This window comes from Selaginella moellendorffii, unplaced genomic scaffold (genome assembly GCF_000143415.4).
Source record: "Selaginella moellendorffii unplaced genomic scaffold, v1.0 SELMOscaffold_6, whole genome shotgun sequence".
In the NCBI taxonomy this organism is placed as follows: Eukaryota; Viridiplantae; Streptophyta; class Lycopodiopsida; order Selaginellales; family Selaginellaceae; genus Selaginella; species Selaginella moellendorffii.
This window is the reverse complement of record NW_003314267.1, coordinates 1,005,766-1,022,574: the sequence shown is the minus strand read 5'-3', so window position 1 is coordinate 1,022,574 and position 16,809 is coordinate 1,005,766. Positions and strand designations below refer to the sequence as shown.

Sequence of the window (16,809 nt, the reverse complement as noted above, 5' to 3'; positions counted from 1 at the left end):
TTGGGCAATGGCGCACGATTCCAGGGTGAGCCGCGATGCGCTTGCCCCTGCCCATCTCAAGAGCGCCCGCGATCTGTTCTTTCCTGCGAGATTTCTCCACTGCGCTAAGGAATGCGGCCGTGGAGCAAGGGCATTTCCACGAAAGGAAGAACAAGGTAGAGTTTCTTCTTATTTCGCAGTCTATTTCATTTCTTTCTTTGTACCACAGTCGACTTCCATCTGCGAGAAGCGATGCGAAAATCTCGAGTCAAAGAAATTTAGCGATCCATCTCTTCCCAAATCATCTTCCCGGAAGAAGATCAACAACAGAGAAGCTCGACAAGCTTACCAAGAAACGCTCGACTCCGGCACCACTCCGCCTCTCGCCACCTCCATCGCCGCTCTCAAAGCCTGCCGCTCCATCCGGGATCTAGATCGAGGCTCGAGAATCCACGCCGAGCTAGTCCATCTCCACGGCGATGGGAGAAACCTCCACACCGGCATATGGAACGCTCTGGTGGAAATGTACGCGAAGTGTGGCAGCATCGCCACAGCCCGCCAGCTCTTCGAGACAATGCCGGTGGAGCGAGGCTTGGATTCCTGGAACGCGCTCATCGAGGGATACGCTCACACTGGCAAAGGAGTCATGGCCTTGGAGATCTTCCACCGGATGGAGAAAGAAAACGATCGTCACATCAGACCAGATGCTAGGAGTTTCATCGCTGCGATCACTGCTTGCTCGAGCATGGCCACCAGTGAAGATCATGGGAAGATGGCGAGCCTGGAGAGAGGGAGAGCTCTCCACGCAAAGCTCTCCAGTTTGAATCTCGAGAGAGATCCATCCGTGGCGAGCGCGCTGGTGGAGATGTATTCCAAGTGTGGAAGCATGGCTGATGCAAGGAAAGTCTTCCTGGGCGATCGTCGCAACGCGCTGGCGTGGACGGCACTGATCCTGGGCTACGTCCAATCCGGCGAGGTGGCTGCGGCGGTTGAGTTCTTTGATCGGATGAGACGGCACGGGCTCGCGATCAATCGCCGGGCGAGCGTGGCGGCTATCGGAGATTGCGCCATCGCTGCTGCCAAGGAGAAGAAGATCCCATCGAGGGCGGTGTTCTTGGATCGAGGACGGGTGATCTATGGCTTCCTCGCGGCGACCGGCGACGATCTGGATGGATTCGCGGCCACTGCGATGGTGGACCTGTGCGCCAAGTGTGGGAGAATGGACGAGGCGAGCACAATCTTTGAGAGGATCGATCGCAAGAGTGTGGCGGCGTGGACGACGATGGTGATGGGGTATGCGCAGTGCGACGATGGCCAACGAGCTCTTGCGGCATTTGCGAGGATGAGGAGCGAGCTTTCGGCGATCGATGCGCGGGCTTACGTCGCGGGGATCAAGGCTTCCATCGCCGCGGGATCCAGTGAGGAAGGGAAGAGATCGATGAATGGGACAGTGGTGAAGGCCGCGAGCGTGGAGAGGATCGCAGCGATCCACACGCAGCTCGCCAGGGATGGATTCGAGACCAATCTCTTCGTCGCCAGCGCGCTCATCGAGGGCTACTCGCGAGCTGGATCGGTGGCGGAGGCGAGAGGGGTGTTCGATAGGCTGCCCCGGCGGGATCTCGTGGCGTGGAACGCGATGATCGCTGGCTACGCCCACGCCGGCGATGGCGAGATCGCGCTGGAGCTCTTCCACCGCTTGGTCCAGCAGGAAAGAATGGAGGCCAGCGCGCAGAGCTTCATCGCAGCACTCAAGGCGTGCGCCAGCCTCGCAGATCTGGCGACCGGGAAGAAGATCCACGCGATGATCCGTGCCGGGCGGCTCAAGAACAGCACGGTGGTGGCGAATTCCCTCATTGGTTTCTATGGAAGGTGTGGAGAGATGGAAGAAGCTCACAGGATCTTCGACGCCATTGCCAGTGGTGAGAGAGACTCCGTGACTTACAACGCGCTCATCGCCGGATACAGCCACCAGGGATCGCGCGAGGATCGCGTCTTCGAGCTCTTCGACCGGATGATCGAGCGAAAGATCCCGCCGACGAGCCCTACCTTCTTCTCGATCCTCACCTCGTGCAGCCGCGCCGGGCTCGTGGACAAGGGCCGCGAGTTCTTCCTGGCAATGGAGCTCCACCACGGCATAGCTCCAAAGATCGAGCACTACGGCTGCATGGTGGATCTCCTGGGGCGAGCGCGGCACCTGGGCGATGCGCTCGCGACGATCCGGGCGATGCCGCTGGAACCCAACGCGATGATCTGGACGACGCTGCTGGGCGCGTGCTCCAAGTGGAGGAACACCGAGATCGGGAGGGTGGCGTTCGAGGAGCTCGTCAAGATCGACGCTGGCGACGGCGCGGCGTACGCTCTCATGGCGAATGCGTACGCTGGCGCTGGAATGTGGGAGGAATCCATGGCGATCCAGGCCATGCGGAGGAGTGCGGGAGCTTTCAAGCAAGCTGGAGAAAGCTGGTGGATCGACGAGGGTGGTGGCGTGCACAGGTTTTGGGCCGGGGATTGCAGCCATCACCCGCAGGGCGAGATGATCGTGGCAAAGGTGGCGGAGTTTATGGCCAAGATTTGCGATCATGGCTTCGTCCCGGATTTGAGGTGTGCCTTGCGGGGCGAAGAGATGGCCGAGGGGGATAGGAGGGATGCCTTGTGTGGGCATAGTGAGAGGTTTGCTATGGCTTGCGCGCTCGTCAACTTGAAGGGTGATGAGGGTGCCATTCGGATTGCCAAGAACTTGAGGGTTTGCGAGGATTGTCACGCTGTGACTGCTTTAGTTTCGAGGGTTGAGAACAGGAGTGTGGTGTGCAGGGATTCGAGCAGGTTTCATGTGTTTGAAAATGGGAAATGCTCTTGTGGAGGGTTCTGGTGAACAAGAAGAAATTTTTACTATGTATATGGATGCTGGCTGAGGAACCGCTCAAGAATTGCAAGATCAATCAAGGGGATGCTGAGGACTTTTTAAGACATGCTTATCGATGCTGGGGTAAGCTTCCATTTTTTCTTTACAATGGAGGTTCTGTGTTTTGCATGCACAATGTATCTCTTTTGCCACATCGTGAGGATGTGGGTTTACGACAGACCTTGTCAAGATCCCACTGGAAGGAGGGCCCTTCACACTTCACTGATTCTTGACAATCCTCCTCCAGAGCTCCTTGCAGCTCTTACTCTTCCAGAGGAATGTTCTTGAGCAAAGTTATGTCTCTTATTTATTTCTTTAAAATTCAAGAAAATGCTTCTCTAATATGCTGCTACCGACCCTGGTGGAGATGAACTGCACAAAGGTGGGCCGGCACTAGGCTTAGCAATAGTTTGATATACGCGTTGCCTTTTGTTTTGTGACTCCCTACACACTGGATTTCGTCATCCTTGGAGAAATCAGTTTGACAAAGTCAGTGTTTTTCTGCGACTATATAAACGATCTTAGCCTTGAGATCAAACCAAGCATCTCATCCCAGTTCAAAAGCCAGCAAAATCAGGATAGCATTTCATCTCTCAAGAGCAACAAGGAGCTTCTCAAGAAAGAACAAGCAAGTCCTTACATCAATCAGCTAAATCTCCTGGTTTCTATCACCAAGAAAGCAAAGCAAAGCGAGTTTTCAAAGCAACATCATCGCCATGTCTAGTTCCCGTGCAATTCTCCTCGCGATCCTCGTCACCATCTCTGCTGCATTCTCACTCGCCGACCCGGACGCACTCCAAGACTTTTGCGTGCGCGACACCAGCGCCACTGCCCCCATCATCAACGGCTTCACCTGCAAGCCCGCTGCCGCCACCGCCGCTGCCGACTTCAAGTTCTCGGGCCTCCAGAAATCCGGGAACACCAACAACAAGCTTGGCTCCGCCGTCACCGCCGCAAACGTGATCTCCTTCCCGGGGCTCAACACCCTCGGAGTCTCCTTCGCAAGGGTCGACTACGCTCCATTCGGTCTCAATGCCCCTCACGTCCATCCCCGGGGCACTGAGATCCTCTACGTTCAGCAAGGGACTCTCTACGCGGGATTCGTGAGCACCACCAACAACACGCTCTTCGCGCAGACCTTGCATCAAGGTGATCTCTTCGTGTTCCCTCGGGGCCTTGTGCACTTCCAGCTCAATGTCGGCGAGACCCCTGCCGTGGCTCTCGCGGGATTCAACTCCCAGAACGCAGGTGTCACCGCAGTTGCCAAGGCCGTGTTTGCGTCCAATCCCGCCATCACCGATGCTGTGCTTGAGAAGGCGTTCCAGATCAATCCGGAGCTCGTCGACCGCCTCCGGGAGCTCATAATGACCACTTGAGAGAAAGAAGTGTGTTTATGATATTCTTTTTCCCCATTTGGATAAAACTAAATTTTGTTTCGAATATCTGGTTTTGTTAGCCACCTTTCCGCTAAAATTACAAAAAGATTCATGTAAACTACGCATTTTTAAATGATGCTCTGTTCTCCGACCGAATGTCCTATGCCCGTCCTATTCCTATGCGTGCATTTGCCGGAAGGGGCAGCGCAAGCCTCCATCGTAGTATGGTCCAAGTTTGCCTGATTTCAGCGCTCCCAGCTCCGCCAGCTTGTATCCCTTCTCGAATGCTGGTGGGCGATACACATTCACGTTGAGCTGCCGGTACTCTTCCGGATTGGCAGCGGGATTGGGACACCAGTCCACCTCAATGCTGCCCTTTGCATCCTCCACACGTCTGGGAGGCAAGAACGCGGACACGAAGCTCCCGGCCAGCAGCTTGAACGCACCCAAGATGATCCACTCCACAATTGCTGGAGGCCTTTCCAATCCAACAGCGCTCCTGATTGTGGGATCGATGAGTGCACAGATCCCAGTCTCGACCAGCGGCTGCACGGGGTGAGGAAATGCATCCAGCACCAGATGCTTGAGATCCTGGACGATGCTCTTGTTCTTGTCCGTGAAGATGGCGTTCTTGGCCTCGTAATCGCGAATGTACTCCCGCATCTCTGGAATGCTATCTGGGATGGTTGTGATGCCCATCCTCACGCCCACGTCGTGCCACACAACATACGCGGCCTCCTTCTCGCTGTCGGTCCACTTGCGGAATCCAAATCTCTCGGAGAAATCAATGGGGCTGACCACGTTGAGGCAGAGGACGTAGGCGAATTGGTCGTTTGGGATCTTGAATTTGTTGTGGATTCCATTCAATCTCCTCACCGCGTACGAGCCGCGATCGCTGTCGACGTGGTGGTGGATCATCTCGCTCACCAGAATGTTGGTCTCGGCGGCGCGCTTCTGCGGATCCTTGAGGCCGTACTTGGTCTTGAAGAGCAGATTTGTGATCCCCGGGATGCCCAGCGTGCGGATTGTGCCAAACTCGAGCGCCTTTTGCGAGAGGAAGGGGAATTCCACCGAGTACATGTACCACAGGATCTTGTGTGCGTCTCTCACGGGGTGGAGCGACGCCAGAAATCGTGCCCTCTCTTGTCTCTTGCGGATACACACCGTCTTCCGTGCTACAGCCATCACGAGAAACGCAATCATCAACACCATTGCAGCCATTTTGAAATGGCTGCGTTGTGAAGACTGTGTGATCGATCTGATCAAATTGATTGGAGAATGGCTGCTTTTGTTTTCTACTCCTCTGTGGGTTGAGGAAACAGAGGCTGGAGAAGGGTCTTTTATACTATCAGAGCCATCAGAGATCACATTTCACGTGTTTTATTTCCGTCTGACCCATATGGAAACAAAATACTGTTCTAAACATGAAGCGTTCAAGTTGGTGACAATTGTATGCAAAACGTGCACCATATCAAACAAAAGATTCTTCTCCAAGTATGTGGCTACGTGCAAGGATACTTAAGTAAGAATCCAAAAAGTAATGTGGATAGTCTTTGGATTTCCACGAAAGATGCACCTTTAATCCCACTGGCTTTTCTTCCGTGGCATAAAACCCTCGTCTGGCCTTCGCGGCTCCTCCTCTTCCTTCATCGCTTCGTACGCCTCCTCCACATCTACCGTACACGATTTGATCCACTTGCTGCAAATCAGGCACTTCATCTGGATGGTCACCATTTGCACCGTGCACTCCTCACACATGAGATGGTTGCACGGCAGCAGCACTTTTGTTCTCGGCCCCTCCCCCGCACACACTGCACTCGGGATCCAGCAACATATTTATCCTGTAGCTGGCAGGCACTGTACAGCGTACGATGAGCTGCCACCCTTCCGCCATAGTCGTCTCTCACGGCTTCCAGCACAAGCCCTCCCTGGCAACTGCCCGAATCTCCACAGGATGAGATCCAACAAGGAGCCCAAGTCGAAGAACCAGCTCCTTCCCAGGCCCAAGACCGTAAGCTTGTGATCTTGGGGTGATCTCGGCGAGATCTGGGAAGAGTGATTGTTGATGTGTAATGCTTGCTGCTAAAGGGAAGTTGTTTGAACTGCTATTGAAAATGTTCTCAAAGAGATCTGGTGGGAGGCCCAGAGGACACACTGTGATCGTAGCACCGTTGCACTAGGAACATGAGTGAATACTTAGAAACCTCTCTCTCGCATGTACCTTTTTCCTAGTCTTTTTCTTTTTTATTTAGCCTAAAATAAACAATAATAATATGGTAATATTTTTAATTATAAATGCACAGTTCAATCTTGATATTTTGATTGTCCATAGAAAAAATAGGAGTTGAACTTGTAAAACATAGGTAAGGCAACTCAGGCTAGTTTCCTTCATGCACTTGACCTAAGTGGTTCTTACTAATCCACTTCCTTTATATCGGTGTTTCTTTATGCAGGCAACAGAAAATAGAAACCACTGGTGTGACAAAACTTCAAGAAGTAATCACCATCATTCTCTGAAGTTTTACTCATCAAGATTTGGTTCTAGAGATAATTTGCTCAAGCTGGGCATGCTCCTCCATCCTCCCCACAGCAACATAGATATTCACCATGAGAACGTCAGCTCAAACGCCACCCTTCCAAACTCCACATGCTTCCATTTCACACACGCCGCCAGCACTGCCATCCAAATCCTTACGTTTGCTTCCACTGGCATGATCCTCAAAGCACCTACAGCCTCCTCGATTTGGTTTCCTCATCCCAGCAAATCCACCATGCAAGAGTAGTGCTCGATCCCAAGAGCTAAATCTTCATCGTCTCGAAGAGCTCCCTGCCTCGATCAACCAGTCTGGCAGTCGTGAGAACCGAGAGGAATGTCGCAGCATCGAGCTTGCACCGCTCATCTTGCATCCTCCCGAATGATTCAAACACCTTGGAGGTGTTTCTTTGATGGTGGTATGCTGCTATCAGTGCGTTCCAAGTTTCTGAGTCTCGCCTCCCCTTGAGAGTGGCAAACACTCGCTCGGCTTCCACCATGCTGCCACATTTGCAATATTACAAAACCAGTATAAAAGGCACATTCTCTACGATAGAAATCTCCACACACTCTCTGCGTCCTAGGTCCTGACCAAGCTTCGGCCAATTTTCCCTCTTCAAGCCCGAGTCATTGTTCTTGATCTTGTGTGGGACGTCCGGAGGGATTGGTTTCGCTGCTACCATCGCGGCCTTGATCTCTTGCTGCGAGCCTCCTTCCTTTCTCGCCATCATAGTTCCGTTTCTTTCTTTCTTCTGTCTTCATGATTGTTTTCTCTTATATTGCTTCGAGCTAAGTTTTCAGTCTTCTTCATCACTTGATTCTTCTCAAGCTTTTGGTTTTGGATAAGCAACAGGAAGGACTGATATCTTTCGATTCATACAGGCTCTAGGTTATCTGCACTCAAGGAACGGAACATGGAACAGTAGCCACGTGTGCAAGTTAGCCGGCCCGGCGTTCCATCGTAGCCGCTTGCGCCTTGGTCTCACTGCCGGCGCCGTGCTCTTCAGGTGAAAAAAGTACTTTTTTCTTCCTTTTTGAGGCTTATAGTCGCTTTGTGTTTTGATCTGGTCAAAGAAGATCTCGGGAGCGTCGAGCGGCACTAATGAAATCACTGAAGAGATAGCATTTGTTATTTGCCACATCAGCAAATATAGAACTCCACGTCAGCACTAAATCAGGAGCGCTTGTTCATCATGACTCAAAAGAGGAGCCTTTGTTTCTTACGGCGTTTTGTTTCATGGCAAGCATCATTGGGTTCCAAGATTCTACTCATTTACCAGGCCAGGCTTCCAGTGCGCAACCCACTTACTGTTGAGAATGCTTGCACACACATAAGAGTCTGGGTAATATTGATAGTATCAGTTCAATTCTCTTTTGCAATGCATAGATCACTGAATTGAATGCTAAAGCTCCAGATCAACAAGCCATAAATTAAAAACAATGATTGGAAAATGCTCATTTGTATATGATGTAAGTGATAAAATTTATTTGCATTTAATTTTATATCATCAAATATTCTCAAATTTTAAATGCTATATTAATTAAAAATATTCATTTAAGTATATTTGTTTTTCTAGTGAGAAAAAACAAATATAAGGAAATTATCACTTATAATTTATTCATAATATAGTTACACTCCTCATTAATATGGCCACAAACAAAATTTATAAAGTTTTTGATGATATAAGTAATTCATTGTGAACAAATTAAAATTTTATTTTGAAAATAACTATATAGTTAAACTAATTTTATCTATTTATAATTATAAATTTAATTTAAATTTTTAACTATTATGTTAGCCAAAGAGTGAGGTGATTAACATATCATATCATTCTTGATTTGAAAAATTAGAGAGCTCCATTAATTAAATTTCTTATGCAAACTTGATAAATTGAAGAGTTTTACTAAGTAATTTCTTTTATGCAATATTCTCACAGAAAAATATGTATAAATTGCATATATAAATTATTTTCTATTATAATTTATTTTAATTTTCAAATCAATAGAATTTTTAATGAAATTTGTTTACTGGGGACACAGTAAACATTTAAATATGGTGAGGACCTAGTATATTTTATTTTACGAAACGTTTACTTTAGAGTCGGCTGGAAAGCTGAGGAGAAATCTTAACACAATGCGTGAGAGAGGGAAAACGAGAAAGGAGAACTTGCCTGTTGCGAAACGCACGTCGACCGGTTGGCAAAGCTCTACACAATCTCGACTATAAGTTTCACGTACACAAAAAGCTCAAATCCATCATTGGCTTCTCTCTCCACTCTGCTTTCAATCGCTTTGCAGCAGCAGCAGCAACAATGTCCCCTGTAATCAAGAACATCGTAGCGCTCATGCTCGTGGCTGCCATCGCCTCCTCCGCCACCTTCGTGCTTGGAGCCGACGAGGACCCACTCCAGGACTTCTGCGTCCGCGACCGCAGCCAGGCCCCCAACGCGGACTACGCCTGCAAGCCCAGCGAGCGCGTCGCCGCCTCCGACTTCAAGTACTCGGGCCTGCGCGCCCGTGGCAACACCGCCAACAAGCTCGGCTTCGCCGCCACCATCGCCAACGCCGCCTCCTTCGCGGGCCTCAACGCCCAGGGCCTCTCGCTCTCGCGCCTGGATTTCGCCCCGGACGGCGTGAATCCCCCGCACATCCACCCCCGCGCCAGCGAGCTCATCCTCGTCGTGCAGGGCTCCCTGTATGTTGGATTCGTGAGCACTGACAATCGCGTGTTTGCCCAGGTGCTGTATCCCGGGGAGATCTTCATCTTTCCCAGGGGTCTCGTCCACTTCCTGCGCAATGTTGGGCGGACCCCTGCGATCGCCTACTCGGCGCTTAACAGCCAGAACCCGGGGACTTCCCAGGTTGCAAAGGCGGTGTTTGCGTCCATTCCTCTTGTGGATGATCGCGTCGTCGCGAAGGCGTTCCAGATCTACAGCGCGCAGCAGCTCAAGAACATGAGAGAGCTCATCAGGAGAACTTGATTGATTCAAAGAGTATGTGATTGAGAGTGTCTTGAGTTTGTCGATCGACTCCCAAGTTTCCATGAAAATAATAAAAAGTTGACAACCCCCATTTTCACTAAACAAAATAGAACATGAGAAAGAAGAAGACTTGAGTGATCCAAAGATTGAGGGTAATCAAAATCCATGAAAATAAATATCTCATCGTGTAGGAATAAAAATATTCCTTGCTCATGACCAAGAGGACTTGGTTGATCCAAGATTGAGGGTATATTGATCAAAATCGTAATAAAAATATGATTATCTCAGTTGTGCTTTTTTTATTCCTTCGGTCTCCCTTTCCGCGTTTCCAAAAATATGCGGGGCATATTCGTTAGGGTTTTGATTCATTGATCTCTTTCTCTCTCTGTGGGTGTCGCGCTGCGCTGTTGTGGGCGGCCGAGCACAGCGACGCGCGCGCGGCATTTGGAGAGCTCCCTGTACAGCGCGCCGACCGTTCTACTCATCGAGGAATCGCATCGGCAAGATCCGTGCCGCGGATTACCAGATGATCCAAGCTCGATTCGTCTGGGAGCTCTAGCAATGCTATAGCTGGGGGGTGGATAGGCCAGCGACGAGCGGAGGGCTTTGGGGCGCTCCAGTTATGCCGCCCTACATTGCTCGGGAGGCATACAAGGTGAGTTATCGATTGGTTTCTTTGTATCCACAGTTGTTTGACTTTGTTGGGGGTAATCAAGCTATGGAAGAGGATCGTGATGGAGTTGATGCTGGAGCTCAAGATTTTGTCCGAGAAATGGAAGCTCCTGCTGCTAGCTATCATCTTCCAGGTAGAACAAATTTGGTTCCTTCTGCCTTTCTCATGCTCTCTTGCTTCTTTTGCTTCGTTCTCTGGGCAGTATGTACATGGTATTGCTGCTAAAGTCGCTCACTACCTCCATCAACCTGGTCGAATCCTTCCGGATATTGGCTTTCGATTTCTCCCTGTAAGGCTTGGACAAATTCTTTTCTCCTCGTCTAGAGATTGACCTTTCCAGCATCCAGGAGCTAGGACGCGAAAGGGCATACATCAGCGAGACCTTGTTCACCTTTGTGTTTGTTACATTTTTCCTGGTACGATCTAGAAGTTCTCTTTCCAGCGCTGAATCGGTCGTTACTGCAGTGGACTTTTCATCCATTTGTGTTCCACAACAAGCGATTTTATACAGTCTTGGTGTGGTACCGAGTTCTTGCTACTTTAGTCGTGAGTCTCTTTCCTTCCCAATCTTTTTCGTTCGTATGCTTTGTCACTCAACACTTGCCATCCACAGGTTGCTCAGTGCCTCCGAATCATGTCATTTCTTTCCACGTCGCTTCCAGGACCAAACTACCACTGTCACGAGGTATATCCTCCTTTAAAAATCGAAAGTGAAGTGCTTCTAACTCGTTTCTTTCCAGGGATCCCCGTCAGCAACATTGGCGCCTCCAAAAAGTATCTCGGAAGTCGTGTTTCTCAACTGTGAGTAAAAAATCTCTCGTCCTGTCGAGGCTTAATCAGATTGTAACCTGCAGTTCCGTATGGCGTAATCTTTGGCTGCGGGGACTTGATCTTCTCCTCGCACATGATATTTACTCTTGTTTTCATCTGGACATACCAGAAATACGGGACAAAGAGGCAAGTATTTTTCTTTTTTCTCTTTTCGTTTCTCGTGCTGCATGTGAGACCATCGTGGCTTTTCTGGATCCAGGTGGATAAAGCGGCTTGCTTGGCTCGTCAGCGTTGTTTTGAGCCTCCTTATTATTGCCTCGAGAAAGCACTACACTGTCGATGTTGTGGTGGCCTGGTCAGCGTTTTCTCTTCTCTTGTTTTGATTGCCAGAGCTCTAACTTTTGTGGATTTTTAATTTTTGTTCTCTCCAGGTATACCGTTGCCCTTGTATTTTACTTTGTGGACAGGCAGCTCTCGGATTCCGGTGAGAGGATATATTTGTTTATAACTGCCTTCTCTGGCTCATGCACGACGCTTGCAGATATCTCGGAGCGTTCCTCTGGTCCTTTGCTGCCATTGAGGGGAAAAGATAGCAGAAGCAAGGAGGAGATGCACAAGCTCATGAACGGGGTTTCTACAGGAGATGCTACTGACTGGGTACGTTTTTCTTTCCTATCCGTTTCGGTGGTCTTCAAGTAGTAGTAGTAGTACACGAGTTAAAGAAGCGGAAAGGCCAAGACGACAAGCATGCTAACCTCGAGTGGTTTTTCCAGGAGATTGAGTTTAGTCTCGAGAGATTTTGTCAGTAGAGGTGTCGTAGAGAGTCGTGGCTGCTGGTGGCTCTTATCTCGAAGTCTAGTGTTGGGGGTACGTGAGAGCATCACTAACGAGAAAGGATTCTAAAGGATCTGTCGCGTGTTTCATATGATCTGGCTAACGCAGTCTAAAATTTTCTTTGTTTTCTTACAGAGGCAACGGACACAGGACACTTCTGTTGACTCGCTCGCAAATGGAAACGCAGTTTGAGACGATGAGAGCGGTGGGTGGCACACTCGTCTTCTCGTTCGCCTCGTGGTATAGTCCGTGGAATTTGTAGATTCAGCGTTCTCTTTCCTCTTCCGGGTTTCTCAGATCTGTAAGGCTCTGAGAATGTAGCTTGCGAGTTAGTCGGAGATGGACTCGGGCCAGATTGTGAGTGCCATCAATTTTGTTTAAAGCTTTCTCTTCAATCAAAACCAAGTGTAACAAGGTAAAAGTCAAATGAGAGCCCTAAAAGTCAAATGAGAGCCTTTAAAGGGTTTCACTTTCTAGGGTTTTTTTTGTCATGGCGGATCCGCTAATTGACTTGTGGAATTTGCCATTGAGCAATGATGAGAAGTGCCAGCTCTCTGTGAAGCTGGGTATGCTGCGGCTAGAAGGAAAGGATCCCTCAGTACTTTTCCTCGCGCCCACACCGGAGGACAAAGCGGACGTGCTCAGGAGCTTTCTCAAAGGTACAGTCTTCGGCTGTTGAGGCTACTGACGCATTTTCTTTCAGAGTCGGCCCCTCGAATTGCTAACGAGAATTCCTTGGATCTCACCTACAAGACTGTCAGCGAATATTGCACGCCAGTAGTACCCGAGCTTCAAGGCTTGGCAGGGTTTCTCCTCAAGAGGCCCGACGGGCTTACGATCCGCGTGAGTTCCAGGACATACAACCGGGTTCGAGACTACGATGTGCAGGGCCTCTTCGAGCCTTCGGATGGTGATCGCTGTTTGGGGCTTGAGGAGCATCTCTCCGGCTGTATACTTCCACCACCAGAAACAGGTTTGACGTCGCTGTATTATGTCATACTGATGGTATCTTCGTTGCAGGTGTTTCCGAGCTCTCATTTATTCAGGCATGGGATAACTTGATCAACACTCCCCTGAGAGTGTTCATGAATGTGGCCTTCAGTAAGGACCGTAATACAAATACTGGAATGGACAATTTACTTCCCGACGTCGTGGGATATGTTGGTGCTCGTTTTTCGCTTTGGATTGCCGAAGAGGAACCGGGAGGAACTGGCAATCTTCTTAAAGAGCTGGTTTCCAAGCGGAACTGGTGTTACAAGGCAATTCCTTACATTCTCGGTTACTATGCGAGCGGTCTTGCGGTGACGTTGGTCGCGCTTTATTATGAAGGGGGGAGGGTTAAGAGCAGGCACCTGGCAACGTTCAATTTGTACGAAATTGGTGACAGGGTCAAACTCTTCATGGTTATGTCCAACGTTGGTCGGGTACTGGGAGGTTTGCACGATATGTGCATTATAAACAACGAGAATACGGAATTTGAAGTTGTGAAAGGTATAACGACCGGGAAATCTGTGAGGCTAGCTGGAGATCAGGTGATCAAAGGCTACCTGACGAAGGGGAAGAGGATGAAAGTTTGGAAAATATATTACGCTCTCAAGGGCTGCCCCAACATGGAGACTTGCTTGAGCAGGAAGCCGCGACATGAGAATGGCCCTTTTAAAAGGAGGATCGGCGAGTATATGCTTAGCTTTTCTCCTCGTCTAAACAGAACAGCTCGGCCTTCAACGCAGGAATCACTTGTGAGAGCTCTTCTTGATGTCTCTGAAGCTCTGGCCTGGCTCAAGGAAAAGAGGTGGATCCACAGGGACGTCCATTGGGGCAACGTGGCCTTGGACGAAGTAGCTGGGGTGTGGACGCTGATAGATGTGGAGGAGGCGTGCACGTTTGAAGAGGCTACAACGGCACATCCGTTAAATTCACGGGTGCATGCGCCAGAAATGCTTACAGGTTACCATGGTTCTCCTGTGGACGTCTGGGGCCTGGGTCATCTTATCAGGAGTGCCAGCAATGTTCCTGCTCTTAATAAGATGGTGGATGACGTCCTGTGGGAGTTGTCGAAAAAATGTTCGGCGGTGGATCCCTCAGATCGGCCTAGTATAGCAGAGTGTAGAGTTGAGCTTGAGAGTTGCCGGACGCTTTTAAGCGAGGATTCCATGGATTGTGGTACCGTAGAAATATCCAGATCGGATCCACAAGCTAACGTGGAGACCATGTGAATATTTATATAGAGAAGCAATGGGGCGAGAGCAAGCAGATCTCAATCACTCACGAGCCATTCTCCAGTGAGTGAACAATCGATTGCAGAAGAAGACACAAGAAAAACGATGTCGGGCAATCGAACACTTTATTGTCTAGCAAGTTTGGCCAGTGGTTGAGACCCTTGCAGGAATGATGACAAGCAAAGCCCTTCTGATCCTGGTGTTTAGTGGCACTGATTTTGAAAACTGGGCAAAAGAGATTTCGTTCATGGACAATTGCCTTCAAATTGTCCAGGGGACAGAGCTCAAATCAGCAGCCTCTGATGAAAAAGGGTGGTAGGTGAGGAATGGTGTCATTGGACTTGGTCACATTTTGACCTCACAAAGATAGCTGCTGAAACCTTGAGGACCACATTTGGTAATCAAGCCCAAGAAAGTAGAGTTGAAGTCCAAGTTTTTTGAGCTTAGGATGGGATCTGATGGGTCCCCAGCGACATTTCTAGGATGAAGTCTATTATGTCTCAACTCACCAGTTTAGGTGAGGTCGTAAAAGAAGCAGACAACAAGGCAGTTCTACTGAATGCTTTGGCTGCACAACCAGAACAAGGGACATTGAGATACGTTTTAAACAAAGAAATTTGTGCATCACTGCTGAATGATAAGGCACAGAAGAATCCACCAAACAAGAAAATCCAGGAGCTGCACTCTTTGTAGCTGGCTCAAATTTGAGGTCAGGGAGGAGTTCCTCAGGTCGATGAGATAGCAGTCCAGCCACATGGAGTTTCCAGAAAGCTCATGGCAGTGACAACACTGATGGCATGATTCCCCAAGTAAGAAGGGTGTGTCTGAAAGTGGACAGGATATTATGCAAGATATTGCAAAGACAAAGCTGCACGCAAGACAAGAGGATTAGGCAAAAAGAATGCTAACAAAAATCCATTTGATTAAGAAAAGTGCCTTAGTTTTTTGTGATGTAATTGCATTGTTTTCATTAAAGGCTATTTCAGTAAGTGATGCAATTTGGCATTTGTTTTCGAAACTTCTTTGGAGCATATTAAATTGGGAATATTGTGGCTAACACTTCATTAAAATCCTGTAAAATTTGCACATATATTTACTTCAACCACCCTTAATGATGCTTTTCACTTGGCATAACCTTATGAGATATTGTTTATTCCACTTTTCATTGCATATCTTTTAATTCCACTTCTTGTAAAAGATGGTTTTGTTCTAATGCAAGTTGATGTAACTATTGCTTAAATTCAAGGACAAAGGCAAGGATGTGGTTGTGGCCATGATGTCTGTTGTTAAGCATGTAATGAAGTTAATCACATTTATTAATGTTATCAGTGTTTTCAAAATTGGCAACCTTTATTTCTTAGGTGAAGACTTTAGCATCAACAATGTATTATTAGTGCTGCTACAGTAGAAAGTCTAGACACTAAGATGCTTCTAGGAAATAAAGAATTGCACGAGTAGCAAAGGGTCTTACCTCTCCATCTTTCTTTTAGAAGTATCATCAAGGGGTTCACTTAGCACCAATTTATCCAATTTTTATTTTCCAAACTTATTTTTATAACAAGAAGTCTTTTATTATTTTTTTTGTATTGGTTGATATATGCTCAAATTTATCCTCTATTGCTTGGTCTGTTGCCACATGTTGCTATCTATATTTGTGTCATGCAACAGAGTTAATTTTCATTTTTTATGGAAAGAACTATGTGTATGGGATGAGACGGATTTAATTGTGTGTATAGGTGATCTCAAGCTTGAGTTGTAGTTGTTATGGGTGGTGCCAAGTCAAGCTTTTGACTTCATCCTTGGTATGGATTGATTGCAATGTAATTATGCTATATGTAACTTTAAGTTTCTCCCATTTGTCTTATACTTCTTTATATTTCTTCTATTCCTCTTCATCCCTCTACTTCTGTTTTTGCTTCCATTATTTTTGTCTTCCCATTACTTTCTTTTTATATTTTTGCGTTGTTCCTTTATTCCCTCCAATCCTTCTGACAATCTTTGTGTTGTAGGAGTGTGAGACACAAAATCCCTAGGCCCTAAAGTGGAGCTGGAAAGGGTGCCACGTGGTAGTGGCCGAAGCGAAAGCCAAACGAGCGTAACACGTTTAGACTAAAAGCTCCGACTTGGAAGGTCAAAAGCAGGAGTGGAACTCCCAACAAAGTGCTCGAGGAACAAGCACGAAGTGAGCAATAAGTGAGACTCCAAAAAGGGACCCAAAAGGACCAACACATGATACGTGGAAGTGTCCGAGATGGAGTCCAAGATGGACCCGAGTTGGAGTCCGAGATGGAGTCCGAGGTGGAGTCTGAGGTGGAGTCCGAGGTGGAGTCCGAGATGGAGTTCGAGATGGACCGAGACGGAGTCCGAGATGGAGTCCGAAGTGGAGTCTGAGATGGAGTCCAAGATGGACCGAGACGGAGTCCGAGATGGAGTCTGAGATGGACCGAGACGGAGTCCGAGATGGAGTCCAAGATGGACCCGAGACGGAGTCCGAAGACGGAGTCCGAGATGGACCCGAGATGGAGTCCGAGATGGAGTCTG

At 48.5% G+C, this 16,809-nt stretch overlaps 6 protein-coding genes across 6 annotated transcripts; 5 read left to right on the top strand and 1 right to left on the bottom strand.

The window, feature by feature from the left end:
- Positions 1-11: 11 nt before the first annotated feature.
- Positions 12-3,223, top strand: LOC112344952 (pentatricopeptide repeat-containing protein ELI1, chloroplastic-like). Its single transcript, XM_024670640.1, has 2 exons — positions 12-155; positions 209-3,223. The coding sequence occupies exons 1-2, from the start codon at positions 36-38 to the stop codon at positions 2,849-2,851; spliced, it is 2,763 nt and encodes a 920-aa protein (XP_024526408.1). The 5' UTR covers positions 12-35; the 3' UTR covers positions 2,852-3,223.
- A 374-nt stretch (positions 3,224-3,597) lies between these two features.
- LOC112344881 (putative germin-like protein 2-1) lies at positions 3,598-4,281 on the top strand. Its single transcript, XM_024670420.1, has one exon. It carries the CDS (start codon positions 3,598-3,600, stop codon positions 4,255-4,257), a length of 660 nt encoding a protein of 219 aa, XP_024526188.1. The 3' UTR covers positions 4,258-4,281.
- Positions 4,282-4,434: 153 nt separating this feature from the next.
- Positions 4,435-5,478, bottom strand: LOC112344880. Its single transcript, XM_024670419.1, has one exon. It carries the CDS (start codon positions 5,476-5,478, stop codon positions 4,435-4,437), a length of 1,044 nt encoding a protein of 347 aa, XP_024526187.1.
- A 3,446-nt stretch (positions 5,479-8,924) lies between these two features.
- On the top strand, positions 8,925-9,771 carry LOC112344879 (putative germin-like protein 2-1). The gene is made up of 2 exons (XM_024670418.1): positions 8,925-8,985; positions 9,089-9,771. The coding sequence occupies exons 1-2, from the start codon at positions 8,925-8,927 to the stop codon at positions 9,769-9,771; spliced, it is 744 nt and encodes a 247-aa protein (XP_024526186.1).
- A 363-nt stretch (positions 9,772-10,134) lies between these two features.
- On the top strand, positions 10,135-12,476 carry LOC9634275 (phosphatidylinositol:ceramide inositolphosphotransferase). The gene is made up of 12 exons (XM_002965783.2): positions 10,135-10,426; positions 10,488-10,577; positions 10,647-10,733; positions 10,792-10,860; positions 10,910-10,990; positions 11,058-11,129; positions 11,185-11,245; positions 11,299-11,401; positions 11,475-11,570; positions 11,647-11,699; positions 11,757-11,872; positions 12,185-12,476. Exons 1-12 carry the CDS (start codon positions 10,394-10,396, stop codon positions 12,239-12,241), a joined length of 918 nt encoding a protein of 305 aa, XP_002965829.1. The 5' UTR covers positions 10,135-10,393; the 3' UTR covers positions 12,242-12,476.
- A 700-nt stretch (positions 12,477-13,176) lies between these two features.
- LOC112344878 lies at positions 13,177-14,265 on the top strand. Its single transcript, XM_024670417.1, has one exon. It carries the CDS (start codon positions 13,177-13,179, stop codon positions 14,263-14,265), a length of 1,089 nt encoding a protein of 362 aa, XP_024526185.1.
- The last annotated feature ends 2,544 nt before the right edge of the window (positions 14,266-16,809 follow it).

Excerpts from the sequence above, each read along its gene's own strand:
- LOC112344881 (XM_024670420.1), top strand. The coding sequence starts at position 3,598 with ATGTCTAGTTCCCGTGCAATTCTCCTCGCGATCCTCGTCACCATCTCT.
- LOC9634275 (XM_002965783.2), top strand. The coding sequence starts at position 10,394 with ATGCCGCCCTACATTGCTCGGGAGGCATACAAG. Across the intron at positions 11,130-11,184 it reads CAAACTACCACTGTCACGAG|GGATCCCCGTCAGCAACATT; the intron begins GTATATCCTCCT and ends GTTTCTTTCCAG. Across the intron at positions 11,246-11,298 it reads GGAAGTCGTGTTTCTCAACT|TTCCGTATGGCGTAATCTTT; the intron begins GTGAGTAAAAAA and ends TGTAACCTGCAG.
- LOC112344878 (XM_024670417.1), top strand. The coding sequence starts at position 13,177 with ATGGACAATTTACTTCCCGACGTCGTGGGATATGTTGGTGCTCGTTTT.
- LOC112344880 (XM_024670419.1), bottom strand. The coding sequence starts at position 5,478 with ATGGCTGCAATGGTGTTGATGATTGCGTTTCTCGTGATGGCTGTAGCA.
- LOC112344879 (XM_024670418.1), top strand. The coding sequence starts at position 8,925 with ATGCGTGAGAGAGGGAAAACGAGAAAGGAGAACTTGCCTGTTGCGAAA. Across the intron at positions 8,986-9,088 it reads TGCGAAACGCACGTCGACCG|CAGCAGCAGCAACAATGTCC; the intron begins GTTGGCAAAGCT and ends ATCGCTTTGCAG.
- LOC112344952 (XM_024670640.1), top strand. The coding sequence starts at position 36 with ATGCGCTTGCCCCTGCCCATCTCAAGAGCGCCCGCGATCTGTTCTTTC. Across the intron at positions 156-208 it reads TCCACGAAAGGAAGAACAAG|TCGACTTCCATCTGCGAGAA; the intron begins GTAGAGTTTCTT and ends TTTGTACCACAG.